The sequence below is a fragment of the Oenanthe melanoleuca genome, chromosome 5 (genome assembly GCF_029582105.1).
Source record: "Oenanthe melanoleuca isolate GR-GAL-2019-014 chromosome 5, OMel1.0, whole genome shotgun sequence".
NCBI lineage: Eukaryota > Metazoa > Chordata > Aves > Passeriformes > Muscicapidae > Oenanthe > Oenanthe melanoleuca.
The window spans coordinates 57,499,385-57,524,038 of NC_079339.1; the positions used below are offsets into that span (position 1 = coordinate 57,499,385).

General features: G+C 41.5%; 1 protein-coding gene across 3 annotated transcripts; it reads left to right on the top strand.

Moving 5' to 3' along the window:
* The first annotated feature begins 5,209 nt into the window (after positions 1-5,209).
* DLGAP5 (DLG associated protein 5) lies at positions 5,210-24,223 on the top strand. 3 transcript variants are annotated; one of them, XM_056493255.1, is made up of 20 exons: positions 5,210-5,281; positions 5,542-5,599; positions 7,684-7,933; positions 9,136-9,344; positions 9,807-9,911; positions 10,336-10,420; positions 12,100-12,198; positions 12,965-13,035; positions 14,569-14,855; positions 15,226-15,344; positions 15,428-15,548; positions 15,926-16,011; positions 16,540-16,700; positions 17,434-17,526; positions 18,882-19,101; positions 20,086-20,308; positions 20,667-20,724; positions 21,795-21,948; positions 22,305-22,354; positions 22,998-24,223. In XM_056493255.1, exons 3-20 carry the CDS (start codon positions 7,693-7,695, stop codon positions 23,118-23,120), a joined length of 2,505 nt encoding a protein of 834 aa, XP_056349230.1. In that variant the 5' UTR covers positions 5,210-5,281; positions 5,542-5,599; positions 7,684-7,692; the 3' UTR covers positions 23,121-24,223. The 3 variants fall into 3 exon arrangements, with proteins under 3 accessions (XP_056349230.1, XP_056349232.1, XP_056349231.1); XM_056493257.1 differs by having other exon boundaries at positions 5,232-5,281; positions 21,795-21,915; XM_056493256.1 differs by having other exon boundaries at positions 5,232-5,281; positions 15,431-15,548.
* Positions 24,224-24,654: the final 431 nt, after the last annotated feature.

Consider the following 24,654-nt stretch of genomic DNA (forward strand, 5'->3'; position numbering starts at 1 on the left):
TCGAGACTGTTCTCCATGTAAAAGCAGTGTAAGTGTGTCAGCACACACAGTGCCATGGCAGTCCTGACGAGGGGCAGAGCCAATTAGCCAATTACCCAGGATCACATTTACATGGTGGCTCAGACGGCTGAGATGAACCTCCCAAAGTCCTTGGAACCCCTTTTGACTTATTGCTGCTATATAAAAATCGATGGTGGGAGGGAAGACAGAGGTAAGTTGAATTGCTGAAGGTCAAATATTAGATCAGGACAGAAAACACCCTACTGTTCTCACCCCTCCAGTACTTTCTCCTCTGAGCTGTAACAAACCACAGAACAACAACGGGATTTAGCTGCTGCTGCTGACACAGTAGTTCCCTGTGATCCAGGGAAAAAAATCTGTATTTTGGTATAGGACCTAATGCATATGGAAAAAAACCTATTTACTAGCACAGCCCCACAGTTTGGTGACATGCAGTGAGGTGCAAGATATGCCCAGCTGACCTAAAGGGGAATGAAATATGTGCCCTGTCATATTAGAAAAAGGCCCCACAAAGATATGGCCCCAATCTCTTGTAGTAAATTGATAAAGACAGTGAACTGCCATTTGCTGCTAAGTGACTTCTAATGATTAAACAACCTTTCTCCTCCCACACCCTCGGGGCATTTAGTGATAATATAAGAAAGATTTTGCACATTGTTTAGCTTAAATGGCCCTCTGGCCCTTTCTGGATTTCAGTAGCCTTGAACATTAAAAAAACAATAGATAAAGAAAACCAGTCCTATCTTATCGGAGACCTGGAGAAGTTTAACTCTGTCAGAGCAAAGAGGATTACCAAATCCTTACAGATCTTCTATTGTTTCCATCTTAATTAGCAGTCATATTCCTCACAGGTTTGTGTTCTACTCTCTAAACCAAGAGCAGAAACTGTCCTTTACTGGCTGTATTAATTTTAACCAAGAAACACAACTCCAGCAGTTCCATGCAGTTTCCACAGGAGGTGTTCTGCTCCTGGGCAATGGAGACATAATGGAGGCACATGCCAAAAAAAGATACAGGTTTTCAGCCAAAATTAAAAAAAAACAAAAACAAAGAAACAAAAAACCCAAACAAATCAAAACAAACAAACAAACACAAAAACCTGGAAATACTGTGCAAGTAGGTGCAAGGATGCTCATTTCAGAGGAAATGTAATGGTCTTGGCCTAATTCAGAAACATACTTCCTGCTGCTTATACTGTATCTAATCCCACCCCATTGAGTGGTTTCTTCATCTGCTTTTGCTCAAGGGGATAAAAACACAATTTCCCTAAAGCAACCCACTCAAAGTCTCTGCAAACAAAAAAAGGTCTGGTCTCAACTCAGCTTATGGTTGGCTTATGTTTGAATCCAGCATTTCTTCTGGGGTTAATTCCCACTCCCCTCTTTGCCATGGAAGAAAACTAAGAAGGGTTGAGTCTGTTTGGAAGGAAGTGTGATATCCTTAAGAATGTGGCCTTGGGCTCTGAAGAAAGAAGCCAGCTGAGGACGCTTTCACCTGCAGTGCTGGAGCAGGTTTGTGAGTGAAATCTGTAGCAGCAGGGAACATTTGGTAAAAACACCCCAAAATAACAGAGGATGTACAGATATGCTGAGATAAAACCACTCAGGCTGTGTTCCCAACTGCACTTTGCATGCTGACATTGCTAGTTTGCATTTTTGTGAAAGCCAAGAGCTTATAAATGTGCTACAACATCCAGCTTTTGGGTATCAGCTGCCAGAGTGCAACAGAATCTCCAGAGTCAGGTACCTTGTCCTTCTATTTATAGCCCAGAGAGAGACACTTCCCAAGGGCAAGTGGAAACTCCCACCTGGGAGCAGAGACCAGGGAGAAGGAAACATCAAAGGAGGGCTGGATTAGAGTCCCTTTGCACAGCCAGTGTTGGTGTTTCCATCAGCTCAGGATCCCAGGCCCACACATTGGGGTTTAGGAATCTGTCAGTGCTCTTTGAAGGATTGGAGCAATAACATTTTCTGTTTAGCACCGTGGGTGTAAAGGTTGCATTTGATGTTATTTGTTGTATGTGCTGGTCTGAGTGGTGGATAAATACCCAGGAAAGTGAAGACACTCTCCAGGCTCTCCCAGGTGAGAACCCAAACATCTCTCTCTACCTGCTTGGACCATGCCCTCCTCCCAGGTGAGAGACTGAGGCACTGGGGAGTGGCTTCCTCCCATTCCTGGTAAAATATGGGCTGCAGAGCAAAATAAACCTCATAGAACAGAGCAAGAGGATTAACTGTGTTCCCTAGCTGCTCAAAGACATGAATTTCACTTCTATTTTCAGCTCCTAGAATTTGTTCTGGTTTTTAAACTAGCAACCACTTCAGATGAAAAGCCTGAGCAGAAGTGGGAACATCAGCCAATGCATCATAATGAATTTGCTGTTCAATACTTGATTGTGAGCTTATCAATTAAATTTGGCAACCTGTGCCCTCTGCAGTGTCATATTTTGCCTACAGAGGATTTTCTGTGACTGCATGCAAGTGGCTGTGGAGAACAGCTTTATAACTCTATTTACCTATACTTTCACCAAAAACATGATCAAAAAATGTAATTATTTCAGGGCTAAATTTGAGGTTGACTTTCCCTATACTCTATATTGTTCTTCATTTGTGCAGGGGTGGGGAGAATCACCTTCACAAAGAACAATATTCCATGTGAAGGAATGAAGAACAGAAAGAGCAAGTTAGCAGATTGCCACATAATGATCTCCTCAGTACAAAATGTACGGGATAATGGCAGTTATATTGCCAAGAAATAAAAAAATTCAAATTGGTTCTCAAAGCTCTATGGCTAAAATGGGATATTATCATGAAATCATCAGGTCTGTATGAGAACAAGGAGTTTAACTTTTCAGGCTTGGCTAATATCTGCACAGGATAATGAGTTTAGAAATTCATATCCCTTGTTTATTTTAATTAAATGGTAATATGTTTATTCCTCCTAACACAATATTTCTCTTAGCACAATAAACCCAGTAGCAATCAGGAATTTGTCTGGAAAACACCTGATTAGTGTGTTTTATCTTAAGTGACATTGCAACACTTTAAAATCTTGGCATTATTCAAACACACTGAGACCCTTGTGGTGACCTAAATATTGTCAGTGGAAGGTGTCTGCAGCACATTAAGGAAATCCATTCTGGCTGTAACCTACCTGGCTCAGGTGACACCTGCAGAGGTGAACAGCCAACTCAGGGCAGGTACTTGGGTTCCTCAAGGGCTCATGGCTGTGTTATCACTCCTGTTGTTACCTGAGCTCCTGAGATTAAGCCCAGGCTGTAGCAAAGCTTCCTAAGTTCTGTATAGACACCCACAAGAGTGGAAATGAGCAAAGGTGCCAGTCCAGATACTCCAAGGAGCAAATGAGTATTGTTTCAGCATATTCAGGTATGCAGTAGGAAAAAAAAGCCCGATTTTTGGTTGAAATTATGACAATCCTGTACTCAGTTTCTCCCTAAAACTTGTGTTTCAGCATGGCTCACATCATTGGACTATATCCTGATACAAGGTAGAATTGCTGAATGTCCTCAAATTCCACTGCCAAAGGAGAAAAAGTATATGCTGATATAAGGTGGAATTGCTGAATGTCCTCGAATTCCACTGAAAAAAGAAAAAGTGAAGTAAGAAAAATCAGCAAGCCCCGAGGACTGCATGGGATCGGACTCTGTACACTCCACAGATCTGAGCTCCTGTGGTTCTGTTTAATTGGATCTTTTTCAAACCATCACTTTGGCAGGACTCAATAACCTCCATGCTGGTCTTTTATTACCTCTAGCACATAAATGACCGTAGGATTAGGCTGGATGGTCAATATTTGTGACCTTTGCTGTAACCTTTGCACAGAAACAGGGTGACTCTCCTCAGACTGCTCTGGGAACTCACTCTGATCTTTGCCGTGGGGAACAGCTCTGTGCTCTTACTGTGGTGCTTAATCCATTTATTACTGTCTTAAAATCGCATTTATATACTAAATTACTGATATATTTGTGTAACGCCAGAGGGGATCCCGCATTTTCAGGCTGTGGAAGGGCAGGGCTGTCCTCTGCCGCTGACCGCCGCTCCTGCTGCTCAGCAGTTTCTCGTTTCCAAACACTTTTTTTTTTTTTTTCTCCAAACTCCCATTTTTGCAGTGCCACCAAGCGGATGATTCCCCCGTCAGCATTTGAATTTCCCAGGTTACTCCTGATAAAGAAATACGGAACTATGCAGTAGCTGAGAATGGTGTTAAACCGCGTACAAACCGCGGGGTTGGTGCGATGCGTGTATGGCAGGAAATAAAGGGTCGTAAATAAAAAACACTTTAATAATGTGTTTGTGGCACTTTCAGATATGTGGAGACCCGGGTGGGGCTCCTCAGGAATGGCACAACGCAGATATTAAGGTGTGGACACAGACCTTGTGTGCGCCTCGGTTCAGGAGGGACACGGAGCTCCTGGAGCGGGCGCAGGGGAGGATGACAGCGGCACTGGAGCATCTCTGTGCCCAGGAAAGGCTGAAGGAGCAGCGGCTGCTCGAGAGAGGAGCTGATCCTTGTCTGTCCCTGCCTGCAGGAAAGGCTGAGATTGACCAGGCTCTGCTCTGGGGGCCCAGCAATGGCACCAGAGCAACGAGCAGAACTGAAGCCCACAAGCTCCACCTGACCATGGGGAAGAACTTCCTTGTGCAGTGACCGAGCACTGGAACAAATTGTCCAGAGAGGGTGTAGAGCCTCCCTCACTGGGGATATTCTAGAGCTGTTTGGACATAATCCTCTGCCCTGTGCACAGGAACGTCCCTATCTCAGCAGGGAGATTGGACCAGATGAACCACTGGGGTCCCTTCCAGCCTTGTCCGTTCTGGGATTCTGTGGGTGGTGGGAAGGCTCACTACTGTCCCTAAGTCCCGCTGGGAGTGAGGGCTTTGCAACCCCAAACCCGCGCCAGGAGACCCCCTCCGCCATCTCAGCGCCCCAGCACCGCGCGGGAGGCCACGGCCAGGCCTCGCCCCCTTGCCCTCAGCGGCTCCACCTCCCTCACACCACCAGCCAGTCAGCGGCGAGCATGGGCGGGGAAATGTCCAGAACAGCCAATAGAAATTAAGGGTGGCCATCGGGCTACCAATAAGCAGCCTGCTGTGTGTTTCCGGCGCTGCCAATCACCGGCCGCGGGTGAGGCCAATGGGAGCCTCCGCTCCGGGCTTGGCCAATGAGCGTTGGCGCGTGAGATTTGAAAGCGAGGCGGGGCGGCGCTGAGGGCACTGCGCGGCGCGCGGAGCCGGGGCCGGTAATGGCGGGCCCGGGGGGACCGGGCGGGATTTGAGGGGTCAGAGGGATCTTGGCTCCCCGGCCGTGTGCTCCGTAAGGGGGCCTGGGGTGGGGGTCTCGCTGGCGGTGGGCTGACAGCGGCGCTTCTGTGAGTCGGGATGGGAGCAGCAGGAGGCGCTTGGCGGGGAAGGGGCTGAGGGGGCGATGCTGGGGCGGCCCCACACAGCGGCGTCTGGGGCTAATAGTTTATGCCAATTTAAATACCAATTAATCTTCTAGGCTCCTGTTTGGGCAAGATACTCCACGGGAACAGTAAATTGGGAGGAAGAGGAGACAGGTATTTTTGTTTTAAACACATCTTTGGGGTATTGAGCATGACATCCGTTTTTAATGAGCCCATAAATATCACTGGTAACCTTGCTGAACTTAAAGAACATGTCTAAAGGTAAATTTAGGAACCTTGCCCTAAAAAATAATGAGTGTAGAAACTAAACTGCTGCTTTGAGGAATATTTATCATCCACTGTGCTCAAAAGCCTGCTGCTTTTAGGATACAGATAGCAGGGATGTATTCCCACTGTTTTTTTATAGCTTTCTGTAATGCCATATAATTACTAACAATTCTGTAATTACTAGGATCAGTTCAAATATGGTTATTGGAGATGCTTGTGAATTAACCTCCCTTAATCACTTGAATGTAAACCAGGGCAAATATGACCTATGAGCTGCAGTGGAGTTTTTTTGCACTCATCATTAATTGACATTTTTAATCAATTTCTGAAAGCTGGAATGCAAGACGCAGTGTGAAGCCAAAGATATTCAGAAATCAGGTGGTGCTAGCATGAACCAGCTTTTTCAGGGTTGTATGGAGGAGATCCAGTCCCTGATTTGAGTTTTGATTTTTACTGCCTTTTGCTTTCCAAATTCCACTGACCATTTTTCTTTCCTGCAGTACTGAACATATCAGAAAAAAAAAAGGGGGGGCAAAATGCACCAATTTCAGTTTCTTTCCAGTATCTGTTCTAAGCAATTCCAGGAGGTTGTGCAGGTGTTGTTGGTGCTGTGCAAGTTTCTCCCTCCATGAGCACTTCCATGGAGTGGGAAACAGGGAGCTGCCACTGCCAGCACTGATGGCATCTGAACAGGCTTGGGCTGTATTCCTTCTTCCAACAGCTCAGGTTCTCTCCTGGACTGCTTTTCTCATAAAAATATTCAATTTATTTCTATTTCACTGCTCTTTTTCCTTCTAATATTTCAGTTTTCCAGCTAGGGTGCTGGTTGAGATTTTGGCTTTTGTTAGCACATAGATGGGAAGGGGATGGACTTTAAGAAATCCTGTGCATCTGTTAAGGCTTTTCAGTTCAGTTCACTGATGGTTCCTTCAGTTTGATCAGAGCATGCTGTCCTGAATTGAAGAACCTCAGTAAATGATCAAGTTACCAATGAATTAATAACTGTTGGGTGTTTAGTTCAGCTCTGTCACCCTGCTTACTGTAAAGCTGTTTCCTGTTAGTGGTGGAAGATGAGATGTGTGAAAGACCATGGCTGAGGTGGAAAACCCTGGATAATACAGGTCTCAGGGGATGCAGAGGATAACAGAATCCCAGAATGGTTTGGGCTGGAAGAGATCTTAAAGCCCATTTCATTCCACCTCCTGCCACGGGCAGAGACACCTTCCACTATCCCAGGCTGCTCCAAGCCCTGTCCAAGCTGGCCTGGGACACTTCCAGGGATGGGCCAACCTGTGCCAGGGCCTCCCCACCCTCATAGAGAAGAATTTCTTCCCAATATTCCATCTAATCCTGCCCTCTGTCTATTTACATCCCTTCCCCCTTGTCCTTTTCCTCCATCCCTTGTAAAATGTCCCTTTCCACCTCTCCTGGAGCCCCTGTAGGTGCAGTTAGCACAGCAAGTGCAAAATAATTGACAATTGGTTTAAGGCTTCCTCAGATTAAAAAAGTGGGAAAAATGCTGCTTGAAATAAACACTATTGTATTGCAGTTGCATCCTGGAAACATCCTGGTTCCAACTATTCTGCTGCATGACAAAATTCCTTGCTATCAGAAGGTCTAATCTAAATGGAATGTTGCTTCCAAGTATTGTCCTACAGCCTTGTCATTTACTTGCTCATCTCCTTAATGTGGAAAGCAGCTGTGGAGAAAGCAGCCCAGCCAATCCCAGGCATGGGTGCAGTGTCCCCTCCTAATTCTGTGTCAGGTCTGGGGACCACTCAACAACCAAACTGGTCCCTGGAATGAATAAAAATAACGAGAAATTGCTGAAGAAGTCATTGCTGAAATTGTCATTTGAGTTTTCTGTGGTCACATACAGAAATAAAGAATTCAGGGCTTTGCTCATAACATTAACAAAGATGAAAAACAAACCATGACAGTTTTCCTGATCACTGTGCTTGTTGTGTAAGGTCATCAGGATGGCTGCAACCTCCCAGTTTGCCAGTCGCTACAAGAAGCAGTTGAGTACAGAAGCCCTCAGGACCAAGGTTGCCCGCAGGAAATCCATCCTCCAGAAGGAGAACAGGCACAAGCTCTTCGAAAAGGGCCGCCAGTTTGGGCTGGCAGATGTCAATGTTCAGCTCTCCAAGGAGAGGGGAATTTCTGAGCCCAAGGAAACCAAGGAATTGTGCTCTCAAGAGAACAGCAGTGTGAAACAGAGTAAGTAAAAACTTGCTGTAGACCTTTTTTTTTGAATGTTAAAACTTTAAAGAGGTTTAGTAGCATTATCCTAGAAACCTAATAGCAGTCAACATTCTAATTTGACAAAAAAAGATTTAAAAGTCGATCAGCCTTTCCAAGTGTTACAATTAAGACAATAAAATCTTAATATAGCTATACCCTCCTCACTGTTCCAGTGGTATGAATGAAGCTTTGCTCTGATTTGTCTGCAGCAGCTAAAGGAAGAGTGTATTTTGTTAGTAATATTCAATACGAAGTGCCTTTAGGTTTGCTTTGTCCTTTCAGATGTTAAAAACTCCAATCTAAAATACCATCTTTGCCTGTCATGTGCTTAAAGTGTGCTTAGCAATGGGCAATTTTATGTTATATATAAAATAATTAATGGGAAAATGCATTGTATGATTTTATTTTGAAAATGGCTAGTTTTTGACAGCTTATTTTCCTCTCGGAAAATAGGGCCTGCATTTATGCTGAATTCTGCCCCCTGGCTCTCCTGGATGCTTGTGGTCTATGAAATTAAGTTAATATTTTAAAATGTTAACAGGTTTTTTAGAAATACTTTCACCTTTAGTATTTGATAGCAGAAAATTATTGGAGGATAGTAATTTTTTTAAGATTATTGGAGTGTGATCTCTGAAATAATATCAATATGAAATTTAATTTTGTTTTGATTATCTTTCTTAAATTTCAGCTTGAAGTGGATAATGATTTTTCAGGTAGACATAATTCAAGTTTGGCATCGTCTTATGGTTTAGTTCTTTCATATAATTTCTGCCTCATTTATTCTCAGCCTAAGTCAGACTTTTGTATCTAAACCTGACCTAAAGCTCAGTTTTCACTGACATCGCAAGTGTTTGAGTAGAGAAACTTACAAATAAACCAAATAAGAAAATTAAATGTTTATATTCATATCATTAACCTTGCAAGCCTGTGAAATGGGAGTGAATTTATAGTAATCCTCAGGTGGATACTTGGGGAAGTCTATTTGTAAGTTGAAATTTAATACTGTATTCCCCTTTAGTGGGAAGGATGAAAAGAATTTAGAGATTCCAGTCAGTTCTGCTCTTTGACTTACATTCCTCTTCTAGCTTGGGAAAGTTTATGGGAAATTTCTGACTTCTTGTTGGCTCAAAAACATCTTCATGATTTTGTGACATGTCTGTTTTCCGTGTGTGCTGCAGAACAAGCCCCAAATGCAGCCACCAAGAGGATGGAGGAGCGCAGGGAGATGCTGCAGCGCTACAAGGAGGAAAAGGAGCTTCGCAGGCTGCAGGAGCAGAGGGAGAAAGCCAAGAAAGGGGTGTTCAAGGTTGGGCTGTACAGACCAGCTGCACCTGGGTTTCTTGGTCTTGCTGCTGAGGAACCAGCAGTAGCAAAGCCAAGAGAGAAGGTAACAAGGATAATATTTCATATCTAAATTAATTGCATCTGTGTACGCCATTTAAATTGCTGTTTGTGTACAGGATGGGTGTGTTATTCCAAATAAGCTGTTTATTTTGCAAATGCTTTATTAATGTTTGTTATGATAAGGAATAATAAGGGAGTAATTTGACTCATTCTCTTTTTTAAACAAAGCTGGAAATAGTACTAATGATACATGGAATTTTGTATTTGTGACTATGTTCAGCTCAAAAACTGGAATGATTCATCCACAAATGAAAGAGCTGTGTTATTTTAGAGCTAGTAACTTGTTCATATTTAGTCAACTCAGCTTTGAAAGATTTCCACATTGCACACTTGAGCCATTTTGCACAGACATATTATGTTTCACATTTATGCTTCTTGCTCAGTCTCTCAGTGACAAGGGCATAAAGGAGTTTATTAACTTTCATTTCCTTGGGGATGTTTCTAGGCAGCTCCTGCTTTCTCTGGAAGGATTACTCGATCAAAAGCCAAGATCCAAGAAGGAAAAACCATGATACCAACTCTGATACCCACTGCATCTAAGTCCTCTACGGTTTGTTTTTTATAATATATATATATATATATATAACTTCAGTAAATAAATTTAGGGAAAAGGATGCAATTTCATACTCAGGGTAGTGTCTTTAAAAATTTGATTAGATTGTTACAAGCAGAAAAGAGCACAGATTTTTTGGATCTGCTTTTCAAGATACTTAAACTGTTGCTTAAATGTTTTTCTTCATTCTTTTTCTGACAATTTATTACCTAGTTGGATAATGCACAATAACATATCCCTAAACCAATCTATTTTAAGTTAGCCTTCATGTGTCTCTACTTTTTAAATCCCCCTGTGCCAAATTATTTGACTTTTTCCTTTACTGTAATCTAGGATAGATAGATGAGGAAAGAAATTGGGCTGCTGGATTTCTGGAAATCTGATATTTTACAAAAATATTGGTTTTTTTTTTTCCTTGTAGGTCAGTGCCTATGGGCAGAGCGTGCGCTCTACACAGGCAGGACGTAAACAGATGAGTACAGTCAAAGTGGCTGAAAAAGAGAAAGGTATGGAAATACAGTTGAACCTGAAGGTTGGGGGTTTTGGGGGAAAAGATCCACAGTACATTTTTGGGTGTAGGAGTGAAGGAGATTTTTAAGATGGCCATTCCTACCAAGGTCAGCAGCTGGCAGATTATCAAGGGTGTGGCTCTAGGGGTCACATGAGCTTGTTGCCTCCATAGGCTGGGGGAAATGGAATGCAGGATCCTCACAGTCCTGGTTATGATTATTCCCCCTGGGAGAGGGAAAAGAAACAGTCAGCAGGCAAAGTGCACAACTGCTCCTGGAGCTGTGCAGAGATTTCTGTTTGCCTCAAGAAGAACATCACAGGTAGTGACTGCTCTTAGAAAGGAGCAAGTGCCTTCTGTGTCTGTCACTTTCTGTGCCACAATTACAGGTATTTCTTAAAACAGCAATTAAATAAAAAACAACCTGTTCCACCTTTAAGGGATTAGAATATCTTGGATTGGAAACTTCCTCATAGCTCAGTGATATCCTTAAGTAGATACAACAAAGTCATGTGGAATGTTGATGTTAATGCAAGATATTCAGTAATTCTGAGGGAAATGACTCACATCATTAATCTAATTAAATCAGCAAGCAGTGGACCTTTATTTAAATAAATTTCAGTAGTGCCTTTGAATACTGAAAAGGTGTATTATTAGTATTTGATCTAACAATTAAAATGTTTAATTTTTGCAGAATGGTCATCCATTGATTATTTCTTTCTAAAATTGATTATTTCTTTTGCACTGAATCAAGGATATACATTATAACTAATTAAACTTCCCTGCCCATGGCAGGGAGGCTGAAATAAGGTGATCCTTAAGGTCCCTTGCAACCCAAACCATTCTCTGATTCTGTGAAACACCAGTATAAAAACGTTTGGGATGTGAATGTTTGATAAATCCAGTGTTGTAGTTATTTGTACAGTAATTTTTCCCCAACTTTTCATTCTAGCTTCTACAGAATCACAGCTTGACATTAAAGACACGAATAGCATTAACAGTAACCAAGTGGGGATTTCAGACAGGCAGGGAATGGAATAAAGAGCTCCCATGAAATTTGTCTGTGCAGGAAAATGCTGTCATTTTAAAAACCTATTAGAAGCAGTGCTAAAATACAGAGATGAAAATGATTAAGATACATTAATATGATGCATGAACTTGTCATGTTTGATAAAATATTTCAGAGCCAATTAGTCTTAAGAGTACTTTGTTAGATTGCATTAATTTCTGACCTTGGAAATCTTTCATATAATGGCCAGGGCATCCCTTTGTTACAGCAATGGTTTGCTTAAGCTTCCAGCTGTGCAAACAACCATGGCAAAGATGTTGCTCTAAAAAACTTGATCTGCAAAACAGGGAGGGCCTTGATTCTGATTGCAGGGAGCACTGGGAAGCATTCCTTAAGCTTTGTGCATGGCATCAAGCACACTGGGACCTTGATGGACCTGGACAGTAAAAGCACCTCCAGTCAGGATCCCTGAGTGCATTGCTGGATGCCAAGGCCAAACTGTGCACTGGACTAACCAAAACCACCCAACCCTGTTCATTCTGGCAAACCCATGCAACTGATAATTGCTGGTGTAATTTTCTGATTTATATAAAATGCAAACTTTCAGTTATTACTTGAGTGCAGCTCCTTACTGAACATTGAATCTCTGGGATTAATCTCTCTTGCAGTGTTGCCAGCTGCAGCCCAACCAGCCCCAAGTGTGAGAGTCACCAGAGCAGCTGCCTCTGCAGCCAGGCAAGTGCTGAAACCAACTGCTGCTACTACTGGTAAGTGAGACAGACTTGTGTAGCTCAGCTGTACCTTGGACTGCATTTAAGTCATGTCAGATTATCATCTAAGAAAAGAACTGAATGCTGGATCACTCAGACTCTTGTCTGGAGCTCCAGTGCAATATCTGCATCAACATGTTGAAACCAACACTGGACAGTTTCTCACAAAACCCATCAGTTTCCCACAAAATCCATCTGTGTGGAGCATCCATGTCCACATGGTAATTACAAGCTCAAAGAACAAAGCCACCACTGGCAAAGGTTGGCACTTTAAAGTGTTGCTGTTTATGGCCATGTAATTATTAAATGTGTGAGCAGGAACAGCTCTGGAAGAGATGAGAACCTTTCTTCTTCAGGTTAGAAGTTTCTCTTTCTCTATTTGCCTGTTTACTGGAATTCAATGCACCAACAGAATTCCTATGCCATATAGAAATTAAAAATCTAAACTCAAACTGGCTTGACACTCTCTCTCCAACCTTTTAGGAAATAAGGTGACTTTTTTTTTTACTATATGACATCTAAAGATTGATGACTTAATGAATCTCTTTTCATGGTGATACATCTTTTACTAGGCTGTTAAATCCTAGGCCTGGTTTTCTTTTGAATGAACTTTTGCAATGCTATTTCTTCTCTCCAGCCACCTCCCACTCAAGAAAAACAGTCTCTCCCTGTCTTTAGCAACTGGATTTTTATGGCAGTGTTTTGGTGAAAGATTGCATTAATCAAATGCCTTTTTGACCTCTGGGAGTGTCTCTTTTTGTAGGTAACCAGTCACAGAGAAAGACAGCAAACGTAGGAAAGCAGAAGAAAGCTGTCAAACCTGATCCCATAAAGGTAGGTCATGTAACAGTTGAAATGGAAAAGCTGTAAAACTGATTTAAGAGTCAATAACTGTGTCATTGTAACTGAAGTGCTCAAGCATAAAAGTAGTAATTTCACTAATAAGCCAGAATTTGGGAAGGAGTTGTATGTATTTATACTGCAATACTTTAAAAATTCAGATTAAATTTAGTGCTCATATAGAATCACAGAATACTGTGACTTGGAAGAGACCCACAGGGATCATCTCAGTCCAGCCCCATGATTTCTAATTTCTTTAGTCAAAAAGAAGAAAGCCTGCTTTGCTGGTTTAATCAAGCAGCTGTAAATTTTGTGCAGTTCATTCCTTTTGGAAGTGTATTCTGAATGGATCCTTTTCCTGCTTAGGTAACAATATGAGATTCTAGAAGCTAAGAAATAAACACATTGTTAAGTTTTGATCCACCAAAAAATTAAAGCTGGAAATGCTGTTCTCTACAAGATAGAATACTATTCTCTGCATGATTTACAGCTGAAGGCAGTCATTGTGGTTATTTGTGTCATCACTTCCAGAACTTTTTATTCATTTGTGTACAGACAGTTCTGTGCAAGAGCTGTCCATGATTTTTTCCTCCTTTTGCTCCACTCTTCCCTCTCACACCTCCCATCTCCACCTTGTTCTTGTAACTGCAGCTGTGTTTTAGTGTGTTTGAGATTGTGCAATCACACCCAAACAGGAGGTAAGAGCCCTTGTATCTTCCTTGGACAAGCACCTCTTCACAGGCAGGAGTCCCTGCCAGGTAAACTCTTTCTGTAACCACAGGCAGCTCATTTGAAAAGCTTGGCTAAAAGCAAAATTCAAAGTTTACATTCCTAGCAGAGGTGACTGAAGTATAACAAGACTTTCAGTGGATTGAAGATGCATATTTTCTTAAAAAACACCCTGAGTTTTCTGGTTGGCTTGAGCTAACAATCTCAATTAGGTTTCTCAGAAATGTGATCTGTATGGCTATCTGGTCACTCATCTCATAACAGTGGGAATTATATAATAATTTTTCCTCCTCTTTTAATGACATTCTGTAGTACTAACTGCACTTGTTTTGGGTTGCATTCCTCACTTATCAGCCTATTCCAGCTTGTTTTCAGTCTTTGGGTTGAGTATGTGCATAAACCATGATTATTCAACAGGCCTAGTTGGATTTGGAGCCAGGACTTCTGCTCTTGAGCATTTTATCACCTTAAAGCTTTTTTTCCTAGCAATGGGAGCAGGCTTTTGCCAATTTTGGTTATTGTTTTGATAGGTGAGGTGTTCTGCTTTAGCCCCTGGAGTGGATTGTTGCATTCTTTGTAGTGAAGTGTTACTTCTGTCTCTAGAATAATTTGCAGGTGTCAAAAATGGTTGGATTTGTTGGTAACTCATCACTTCTGTCCAGATGTGCTATTTTAGGAGCTGATTTACCTTAAGCTGTTCTGTTCCTTGTGGGATTCAGACACTCATAATTCAGTCCATGTCTATTGCAAACACATGATTGATTTGATGATTTGTTTTGTCTATCCATGCTGTTACAGGTTATTTCTTCTAAATATGAAGTGGAGACAAATACTGGAGAGGCTCCAGGGGTGAAAAATTCTGAAGTCACTGATTCCAAGCACTCAGTGCCAGTAGAACCTCAGCAAGAGCAAACCTCAGTGGAAAACAACAATTTTTCTCCAAGAACACGTTCCTTTGCACCTCAAAACTTTGTGTTTCAGCCTCTGAGTGGATTGGCAACCTACACTGTGACACCCATGTCTCCTTCAAGGGCAAATGCTTTTTTGACACCCAGTGCTGTCTGGAATTTTTCAAAATCTCCAGTGTAAGATTCTTCCTTCTAATGGGGCCTCAAATGCAAGTGAACCTCTCTGTGGGGGTAAAAAAACCCCTGTTTTTCTATAGAAAGATTTACTTTGATACAGAGAGTTGTGGTGTTGTAACACCTGATCCTCATAGTTTCTATCATTGTTTAAATGTGAACTTAACAGCAGATGTGGATAGAATCCATAATTCTGTCCATGCTTGAGGAGCAGCTGTCAAGTATCTGCCCTGTATCTGTCTGTACAGATTTATTTGAGCTCTCTAGTGTTGTCTGGAGGTTTACCTTCTAAACTGTGCATTTCTTTGAAATTTGCCATATTTGATGTCAGTTTCTCAATGTCTTAACTAAATGCACTTTGATTTGTTTGCAGCAAAATATTTGAAAAATGCAGTGAAACTAAAGCACAAAAGCCTAATTTAAAAAATCAAACTTCACCTTGTGTTGAAGGCATTCAGGAACAGCCAATGACCATAAGTTTGAAAGGAGGAGGTAGGAAGTTCACATTTTGTTTATTTTAATGCTCTTAATTAATAATCACCAGATTCTGAAGAAATTCCTTTCATGTTTTTCAGCAGGTGAATCAGATGAGAGAACTTCCACTCAGAGATTAAACAAAACAACTCCTGTCTCAACAGCACTTGCAGTGAAGTCAGATGATACAAGAGAGCAAGAGCATGATGTGCCCTATTTCAGGTTTGGGTTCACTTGTTTCACTGCCTTGATGTCCCTTTGAAGGCTTTTAATATGAATAATGAGACTTCTTCTAAAGATCAGCCTGATTTAATGGTGATTGGTGTCTGTTAGCTGTGACCTGAGCAAGCACACATTCCTCTCTTCCTCTTTGTACTTTAAGTGCAAGGAAAGAATTCTAGAGACACCTTGTCCTAAGGATCATGAGCTTGAGAGCAGTAAAAAAGAAATTGCACCTCAGCCACTCAGCAAAATAAAACAATCTAATCTTCAGCTCAAAGACTGTAGCTTCTCTGAGAGCAAAAGAATAGTAACCATTAACAGCCACAAGTCAGGAAATTCTCCAAATCCTTATTTTTTCTCTCTCCCTATATTTTCAGAAATGTTCTTCGGACTGAGACAGAGAGGCTGCTGTCTCAGTGCCTGCAGTGGGAAGGAAACCTTGAGCTGGACATTCCAGAGGATGGTAAGAAAGAGCTGCAATAGGCACTAGAAGGGGGGTTATAGGAACTGAATGGGACAGAGGGAAGGACATGTGTCTGCTGTTTGCAAAATAGAAAAAAAAAAATCGGCAGAGCTGTTCTAGGAGGAGGTGTATCTGCCCCAAGATACAAAAAGTCTCCTGTTCCTAAAATTTGTGTAGCACTTTCAGTGATGGTGATTAATAAAGTGAACAAAGTGCACATTGAAATAGCTGTTCTGATGCCAGTCTGAAATGTATTTCAATGTGTGAGCTTTAACCAAGCTGATTTTTTAAAAATAAGTTTAGTTTTTAATGTGGAATAAGTGCCCTTATCTGGGAAAATATAGATTACTCCAGCAATGCTAATCTTTAATTTTTTTTGAAAGAAGCAACTTCAGAGTGTTTCAGTGGACAGGAAAGCTCCATCTGGATTGGATTGCAGGTTTGCAATAGATTGGAAAACAAATTCCAGACTCCTCAAACACTTTATATATCCAAAATGTCCTGTATTTGTTTTCTTGTTGCTACCAGCTAAAGACCTGATTCGCAGCACAGTTGGTCAGACAAGGCTGCTCATAGGAGAAAGGTTCAAACAGTTTGAAGGACTGGTTGATAACTGTGAATTTAAACGAGGTGAAAAAGAAACAACGTGTACAGACCTGGATGGATTTTGGGATATGGTTAATTTCCAGGTATGTACTTGCATGTTAACTTAGGATAAAACTGATGGAATTATTTATGAACCAAGTATTGAAACTTTTTTTTTTAATATTCAGGTTCTGTGTTTTATCTTTAATGTAAAAAAATGCAGGTCATTGTTTTAATGCTTTGTGACAGTGAATAGTTGCAATTGGGATACTATGACTTATAATTCATGGACCATTTCTTCTGTTGTGTCTTCTTGTGGCCTGTGTATCTTGTCTGTTTCTGGAATGAATATGTTTGGCCTAACCTTACTCTGTTTTAGAGTGAGGATACAGTCACAATGTCTACCTCACAGTTCTTGGAAAACTCCTGAAGCTCATCTGAAAAGTAGGGATTCTATGCTTCAGTGTGAGAATAATGCAGAAACTACAATAATTCTATTTAGGGCTGAGCTTAGGTGGTAGAAAACCTTCATATCTTTTCCTCTGTTGATGCTTTCTTTAGTTTCAAAATGAAATATAATCTCAATTATTAGGCTCTCAACAGTACTTGTAAATCAGCACTCAACAAAGGAGTTTGTAAGTAGTTAAATGAAATACAAAGATGAATTTTTTATGGTCCTAGTCATAGGTTTTCACTTCTCTGCAGAAAGCATAAGAGTTTGATTTGCTGCTTCAGAGGTATTTGAGAGATGTTTCCTGCAGGGTGGAAGACTCTGCTTGTTTGGATAAAGGTTATTTTACAATGTGTTCTTTTGCTTTCCTTAAATGTGACCAATAGATTGAAGATGTAAATAAAAAGTTTGATAATCTGAAGAAGCTTCAAGACAATGAGTGGCAACCTCTTGATGTCCCAAGCAAAGCAGTTGTCAAGGTATGAATAGCCCCTAAAGCACATCTTCTATGGCTTCTTTAGATATATTCAATATAAGTTAAATTCCTCTCAAGGTGCACCCTTCTCCCTCACTCTCCCATATGCACTTGCATTATTTGGTGAGTTTAGTCCTAGTTGCCTCTTTTGGCTGGTAAAATTAGAACAAAGAATTGACAGTGACTTTTTTTGGAGTCATTGGATTTGTGCTAGTAAGACAAATCTCTTAAATTTAGGATATAAACTTACCCTTCAGATGTAAAACAATTTATCTGTGCCACTGACTTAACAGGAAAGTGAACCACACAGGAATTTGGGAATGACTGCCAGTTTTGGGCAGGGAGTGCTCAATTACAGTGATCTCCTATTAAGCCAACACTATGGGTGGCTTTAAACTGCTGCTTCTCTAAGCACAAATGGATCTGATACTCTCCAAAATAAGTTAGTAGTTATTGCAAAATAAGCTGTAATGTGAGTTTTATCTCTCTTTGGTTTGAAATATATAATTGCTTCTGAGTATCAAGTTGTATTTGCATTGCCTAAACTCTGTGCAGTTCCTTGAGACTGCTTAACTAATCATAACATTGAGATGAAGGTGGATAAGAAACTCCAGGCATGGGAAAACAGGTAATGTGGTCTGTGGGAGCTGCCCAGAAATACCAGAACCCTACAGGTGGTACAAAACAAAACTTCCTTTGGAAAACTGAATGCTAAGAGAGCTTCACTGGCAGCCAGGAGTCTCTCCTGTGGTTACACTATGTCCCTGCCACTAGGAGTCCCTGCATCCCAGTGCTTCCAAAATCTTACTGAATTTATTAGGAAAAAGTTGTGTTGAGGATTTTTGAACTGCAGATTCACTTGAAAAAAATTCTTAATGTTGTCATCACAGACGTACCTTAACAGCTGGATCTCATCTTCCAGAGATGCTGGGGATGAGCAGAGGCCTTGATGCAGAAAATTGTACAATTGTTGAGGTTGGAAAAGTCATGAAGTCCAACTCCCCCAGCACTGGCAATGCCACCACTGTTCCATAGCTTTTAAATCCTTACAGTGATGGGGACTCCACCACTGCCAGGGCTGGACAACTCTTTCAGTGAAGATATTCTTGCTGATATCCAATGCAGACCTCCTCTGGTGCAAATTAAGTGCAGTTCCTCTCATCCTGTTTCCTGGGAGCAGAGCCTGAATCCCACCTGGCTGCACCTTCCTGCCAGGGAGTTGTGCGGAGCCAGAGGGTTCCCCCTGAGCCTCCTTTGGCTCCTTGCTGTGTCTGTGGCAGCAGCACCTGTGCAGAGGTTTGTGTGTAACTGCTCCAATCCAGAATTTCCAGGTGTGACCCAGCTTTCTTGCCATTCCAGAAAAAGGCAGTTCCAAGTGGAGTGGCCAGGCCCAAGGTGGAAGCAGCTGCCAGAACTGCGGCCCGGAGCCGCCTGGCGTCTGTGAAAGCAGCCATGAGGGACAAACTGAAACAGGGGCACACTGCTGAGGGTGCACTGCAGGAGAGGCTGCCAGAGGCTGAAAAAGTGGTGTTTGATGCAGGATTTTTCAGGATTGAAAGCCCTGTGAAAAACTTTTCAGGTAGGTGAAGCTTAATCATGATTTCTGTGACCTGAGAGCACTGGAGACAGTTTAATCCATTTCAGTTGTGCTGTTTGTACTGGCTACAACTCCAGTACTGGACACAGTTTCAACCAGTGACTAATTCCATCAGGGCTCCAAAGTAAACTGCTGTACATGAATGTGCTGATTTGAGTGGCTATGGCAGCATGAAATCCCTGCTTAGACAAAGGTGAAATAGCTGCTTCATGTTTTTCCAGCATAAATTTAATAATGAAATTCTAATCCGAGTGTTCCCAGATTCAGCTGATGAGTCTCTTCATCAAAGTCAGTGCCAGCTCACATCCTCTAATTGTAGGACAGGAACTAGGATTTTTTTTTTTAACTAAATCTCTTGCAGTGCTGTCTTCAAAGCTGCAAATAAAGTCTACCCATAATCTGTGTTCATGGTTAACAAGATTGTAACATAATCCAGTTTGCTATAAAAGCTGTTTAATAGTTCAGGTTCTTTAATGGGTGCTCAAAATATAACTTCATTTTCACCATCTTATCTTACTGACATCTACGTGCAGTCAGTATTTCCAGTACTTCTGCTTCTCTCACATCTCTAGTTCATAATTTGATTTTAAATTCCCTTTTTTGGGCCCAGATCTCTCTTCTCATCACAAAACTCACAATTTTTTTCATGTGCCTCTTTTTATAGGGGGGAACTCCCGAAAAGCTTTGAGCAACACTGGGTTTAAGCCAACTCCAGCATAGAATATGTTATAAGCATCAGTTCTGAATCTGTGTCTTTTAAACTCTATTAAAATTGCCTAATTTGAAAGATGAAAGTTAATAATTTCAATTTATCTTTGCAAGTGTATATAAGATTTCCATCTAATATTTGTATAAGATGATTCAGCAAGCAGAAAACAATTGTGTCCCTGGTTAGAATCATAATGATCAGTTCATTTCAGCTTCTGGAAACTGCTATATGAGTGAAACATTAAACACATTTTCCAGGTTTTCTTCCAAGGACCCCTTCAAAACTGGCAAATCCCGGATCATCTGTTAGATCTTTGCCCTTGAATGTTCCTTCTCCTCTCTGTGACCCTGAGGATGCACCTGCAGAACAAACCCCATCAGGCCTCAAAGGCTTCCACCCAGCAGAAAGTTTGAAAATAGATCAACTTCCCACTGAGAAATCTCCCCCATTGGATAAACTCCCTGATGGTCTTGAACAAAGGTAGGTGTGTTAAAGCAGCTTTTAATTAACCTTCTACAAATCATTGTAGAGTTGGAACTGAAAGACATGATGTTAAAACCTATTAAATGTTGCCTTTCAATTTGGCAGTGATAAAATTTGCAAAGTACTTTTGACTTTTCCTTCCCTTAAGCAAATATTAAGAGCTTTGCCCAAATGTAATTTTGCTGCTGGGGTAGGAGTTTGTTTGCCCAGGAAGTTTGATGTAGCTCACCTGTGCCAACCAAGGCAGCAAAACTGCAGAACAAATTGTAAGATTAGTTGGACAAGTCAGAAGATCTTTGAAGGTGATTGATGAAGATGATTGAGAAGAATGAAAATGTTTTGTGTTCTCTTCCAGTATTTCTGTGGTTGCAGAAGAAACATGTCTGGTTGCTGGCACAGCAGAGGGAAATAAGGTAAGTCATGCATTGTTCTTAGATGTGCTTTAAATACTCTGTCTTTAGTAGCAGAGGAAAAATTCTTTTGATTACCCTAGACACTTGGACTTCTGATCAAATCCTCACTTAGAAATCCTGTGTATTCCTCAGGGCAGTTCTTTTTTACCTCTGGGTGGACAAAGGTAGGGCCTGCTGCAGTTTGGGGATTTTGTCTTGCTCTTTAGAGCTGTATTTTGGAGGTCCTGGCTGCTCCAGGAGAACACTTGTCACTTGGACAAGCAGTGTTCCTAGAAGTTCACCACCTCCTGTTTTCTGGTGTGGATTTTTAAAATGCTTGTGCATTGATGGGCCCTGACTAAAAACAACACTCAGTCCTCAGAGCATCCTCCACAGCAGAGCATTGAGTGGGCTCTTAATCTCCTTAAGGGTATAGCAAGAACTAATCCAAGTGTGAGAAATCCATGTCCTGAAATGTCTGAAGACTTGGTGACATTGCCTGTGTTAGAGTAGCCTTTAAAAAGCAGGAATGTGGCCTCTAATTTAGATGATACTGTGCTGCCAGTGGAAGTCTGTGCTTTTGAATCAAATATACTTTAGTAATTTTAATTGGAAATGGAGTCCTTAAATTTTGTTTGTTACTGCTTGGATCTGTGCATGATGGCAGTAGTCATTTTCTCTTCCATCCCTACATATATATTTTAAAAATCCTGGTTGCTAATTTTTTCTTATGCCTTTTACTTCATCCTTTCTCTATCAAAATGAGAAATCACTTATTGGTGATTTCAGTCTCTGGGGAAACCTTTCAGTGTTGCTGATAGGTTTTTCTGGAGGAAAAATCAACAGATAGGACTTGAAGTTCAAAACCTTCTTTCCTGTGGAAGAGCTTCCTTTACACTGCCAGAGGGATTTCCAGGTTTTAAAGAGTGTTTGGGATATGAGTCACAGCCTTAAACCCTGAGCCTTGTACAGTGCCTGGAGTTAAAACTCCATCTCTCCTGAACTGTCCTTAAATCTGTAGGTTAGATGTGTGGACTTGGCCTGACATAACAAGGACATGACTGGGAACAGAGAAAATCCCTGTTTTTCAGGTTCTGGAAAATTCTAGCAGTGAATCAAAAGCGATGGATGGCATGGAAGAGATGGAGCTGTCTGCTGCAGAACAAGAGCAAGACATCATCATGTGCAGCCCAGAGAAGGAGACAAACTTTGGTCAGTCTGGAGAGCCACAAATGCATCAGACAGGTGCTTATCTCAGAGCTGCATGGTGCAGTTTGGGTGGCATTGCTGGGGCTTTTCTGGTTATTCTAAGGACTTATGAAAATCTGAATATTACTCTTTGAAATCAATGTCAGCTTGGTTTGTGTGTGCTGTTAGAAAAGCTTCCTGTAGCTGGTGTGACTTAAACACACATTGCACTTGAGCACACTGGATTTCTCTGTAATTTCTGAGTGATATGTGAAGGAGAAAGCTAATATAAAGAAATAAATACAGTTTAGAGTTTGGATTTCTTCTTTTAATAAATACAGAAAACAATACTGTTTTTTCAGAATTGGCAGCACCAGACTAACTTTTTTTTTAATCATATACTTATTTTTCAGATGTTTCATGCAGTGATTTGACTCTCATTGACAAAAATCCTCTTGATATGGTAAGTTGACCTTCAAGTTTATTTGACTAAGACAAGCGGCATGTTGCAGGACTGTTCACCTTTGCTGCAGACTCAGTTACTGTGCAAAGAAATTGAGTCAATTAACATAACTTTAAAATATAAACCACATTCCTTGCTTGGGCTCACACTGCTGTTCCTTATTGCACATGATGAGTGTAGGATGAATCAAGACATTTGTAGCAGGACAATGTCTGATTCTTATCAGATTGAGCCTTTAAATTGTGTTTCTTACAAATTTCCTTGTAGGTATTCACTAACAGCCTTTTTTTCCCTTCCTGAATTTTTTGAAGTCTACCCCAACTCTTTTTTTTTATCACCTTAGCATTTAGGGCTGGAAGTAACATTCAGCAGGGAAAAGCAGGTGTGCAAAAGCTTTCACACTTAATAGAATTAATAGAATTTGAGTGTAGGATTTCTTGTGAAAAATCCTCTTTAAAATATGGATTACTGACTTCAGTAAGGAATGTCTGTCTTCAACACAGACCATGTGTAGTCACATTTTATGCCTGGGAAATAATCTTGCAAAATTAAAAATTACTCTTGGGGAAATCAGAGTCCTTCCAGTGCTCTGTGGTTTAGGTGTTCTTCAAACACTGACTCCACACTCTGTCTCCTCCCACAGCCAATGCTGAGTGCTGAGCTTCCCTTCACTCCTGTCAGGACCAAAGCCCAGAAGTTTGCAGCAGCTGAAGTATTCAGTGACCTCATCGTGTTTTCTCCTGTTGGCCCCTCTGGGGATCAATGAAAAGAGACTTTAAATGCAAAATATGTAAATTCTATGAACAGGAAGCCCACAGAGGGTATCTGGAACACAATCTGCTACCCTGGAGCTGTGTTGAGGAAGAGTGCCTGTGGTAATGGATCTGATAATGGGGTTTGTATCATTTTGTGGTGCAGTTGTGATGCACCAAGCTCTGCTGTACATCAGTAGTGGGGTGTGTTCTGCTGTATCCTCTGGCTGTAAATTCTGACTACAGCCTGAAGCATTTTTATGTTGGTATCATTTCATGTATTTCCTGTCTCTTCCAGGTTGTAAAGCTGTTGACCTTTAAACTTTTCTACCCTGACCTGACTGACTTCATGGCTTATTGTTGTTCCAAGGTGCCCACCCCACCAGCTGTGCCTGTTCCCTGTTTCTGCTGGGAGGGCACCTTCTGGGGTGAGCCCCAGGCTGTTCCCTCCCCAGAACACTCTGCCATGCTCTGGGGGCACCTCTGCACCCTCAGGCTGCAGTGTCTCTGTGTTAACACCTGCCTCAGCACCAGCTAGGGCAGTGTTGGATGCATGCAGTTCTTTCCTGGGAAAGTTTTCCTGGTATTTGACAACCACTGAGTTGGTAATACCAGAAACTAACTCAGAACAAGGATTTCTAAGTCAGATAAGACTTTTTCTTGGTGATGTATTGAAATAGGCATTGATATTATTTCCTTTAAGGATGCAGTTTTCTATTGAGTATCTTAAGGACCCATGTTTTCTACTGGTTTTTGACATGTTTATGCTCAGTGTCTTCTCTCATCTTGTTCCTTGTGCATTCCCCATCCAGACTGTAACATATTTGTGTATAAGGAACATACCAGTTCTATAGACTCTGGAATTGAGAAGTAGCTTTACAGTACCACCAGTTGTTATATTTTTAACAAATACCTTACTGGGCTGCTTCTTGTACTGGTGACCTGAGTGTAACACACACATCCTTCCACCAGCCTTGATCCCAAACCAAGCCAAGATTTCAGTCCCTCAGCAGAAAGTGTTGCTACCACTGCCAGGGGAGCTTGTCTGGCTTAAGTTTTAGACTGGAAGTTGTGTACTGATTACACTGAATAAAGAGGAAGCTGGTGTGTGCTGGAATCCATTTTCTTCATTACTGAACTCCAGTTCTAGGGGTCCTTTCAGGTATCTTTTAATGACTTTCCTGCTGAGGAATGGTTTGGGTTGGGAGAGAGCTCAAAGCCCATCCAGTTCTAGCCACTGCCATGGGCAGGGACACCTTCCATAGACCAGATTGCTCCAAGCCCCATTCATCCTGGTCTGAAACACTTCCAGGAATGGGGCAGCCACAGCTTCTCCATGCTGTTGGTAGCAGTGTGCTGCTCTAAATTGCTGCATCTGCTGGAAATTTTAAGGACTCTGCTTCTAACTTGGCACTCAAAGTATAAAGGAGTCACTGTTATAAAACAGCATCAGCCACGTCAGAGAAAGCTTTGGAAACTTCACTGGTGGCTGTTGCACTGTTCTTGTTTTCCAGACAAGACTGCAGTGACTCACAGCAAAGGGAACAT

Coding starts and splice junctions, on each gene's coding strand:
- DLGAP5 (XM_056493255.1), top strand. CDS start 7,693: ATGGCTGCAACCTCCCAGTTTGCCAGTCGCTACAAGAAGCAGTTGAGT. Junction 15,549..15,925: donor CATGATGTGCCCTATTTCAG/GTTTGGGTTCAC, acceptor CTATATTTTCAG/AAATGTTCTTCGGACTGAGA. Junction 19,102..20,085: donor CCCTGTGAAAAACTTTTCAG/GTAGGTGAAGCT, acceptor CACATTTTCCAG/GTTTTCTTCCAAGGACCCCT.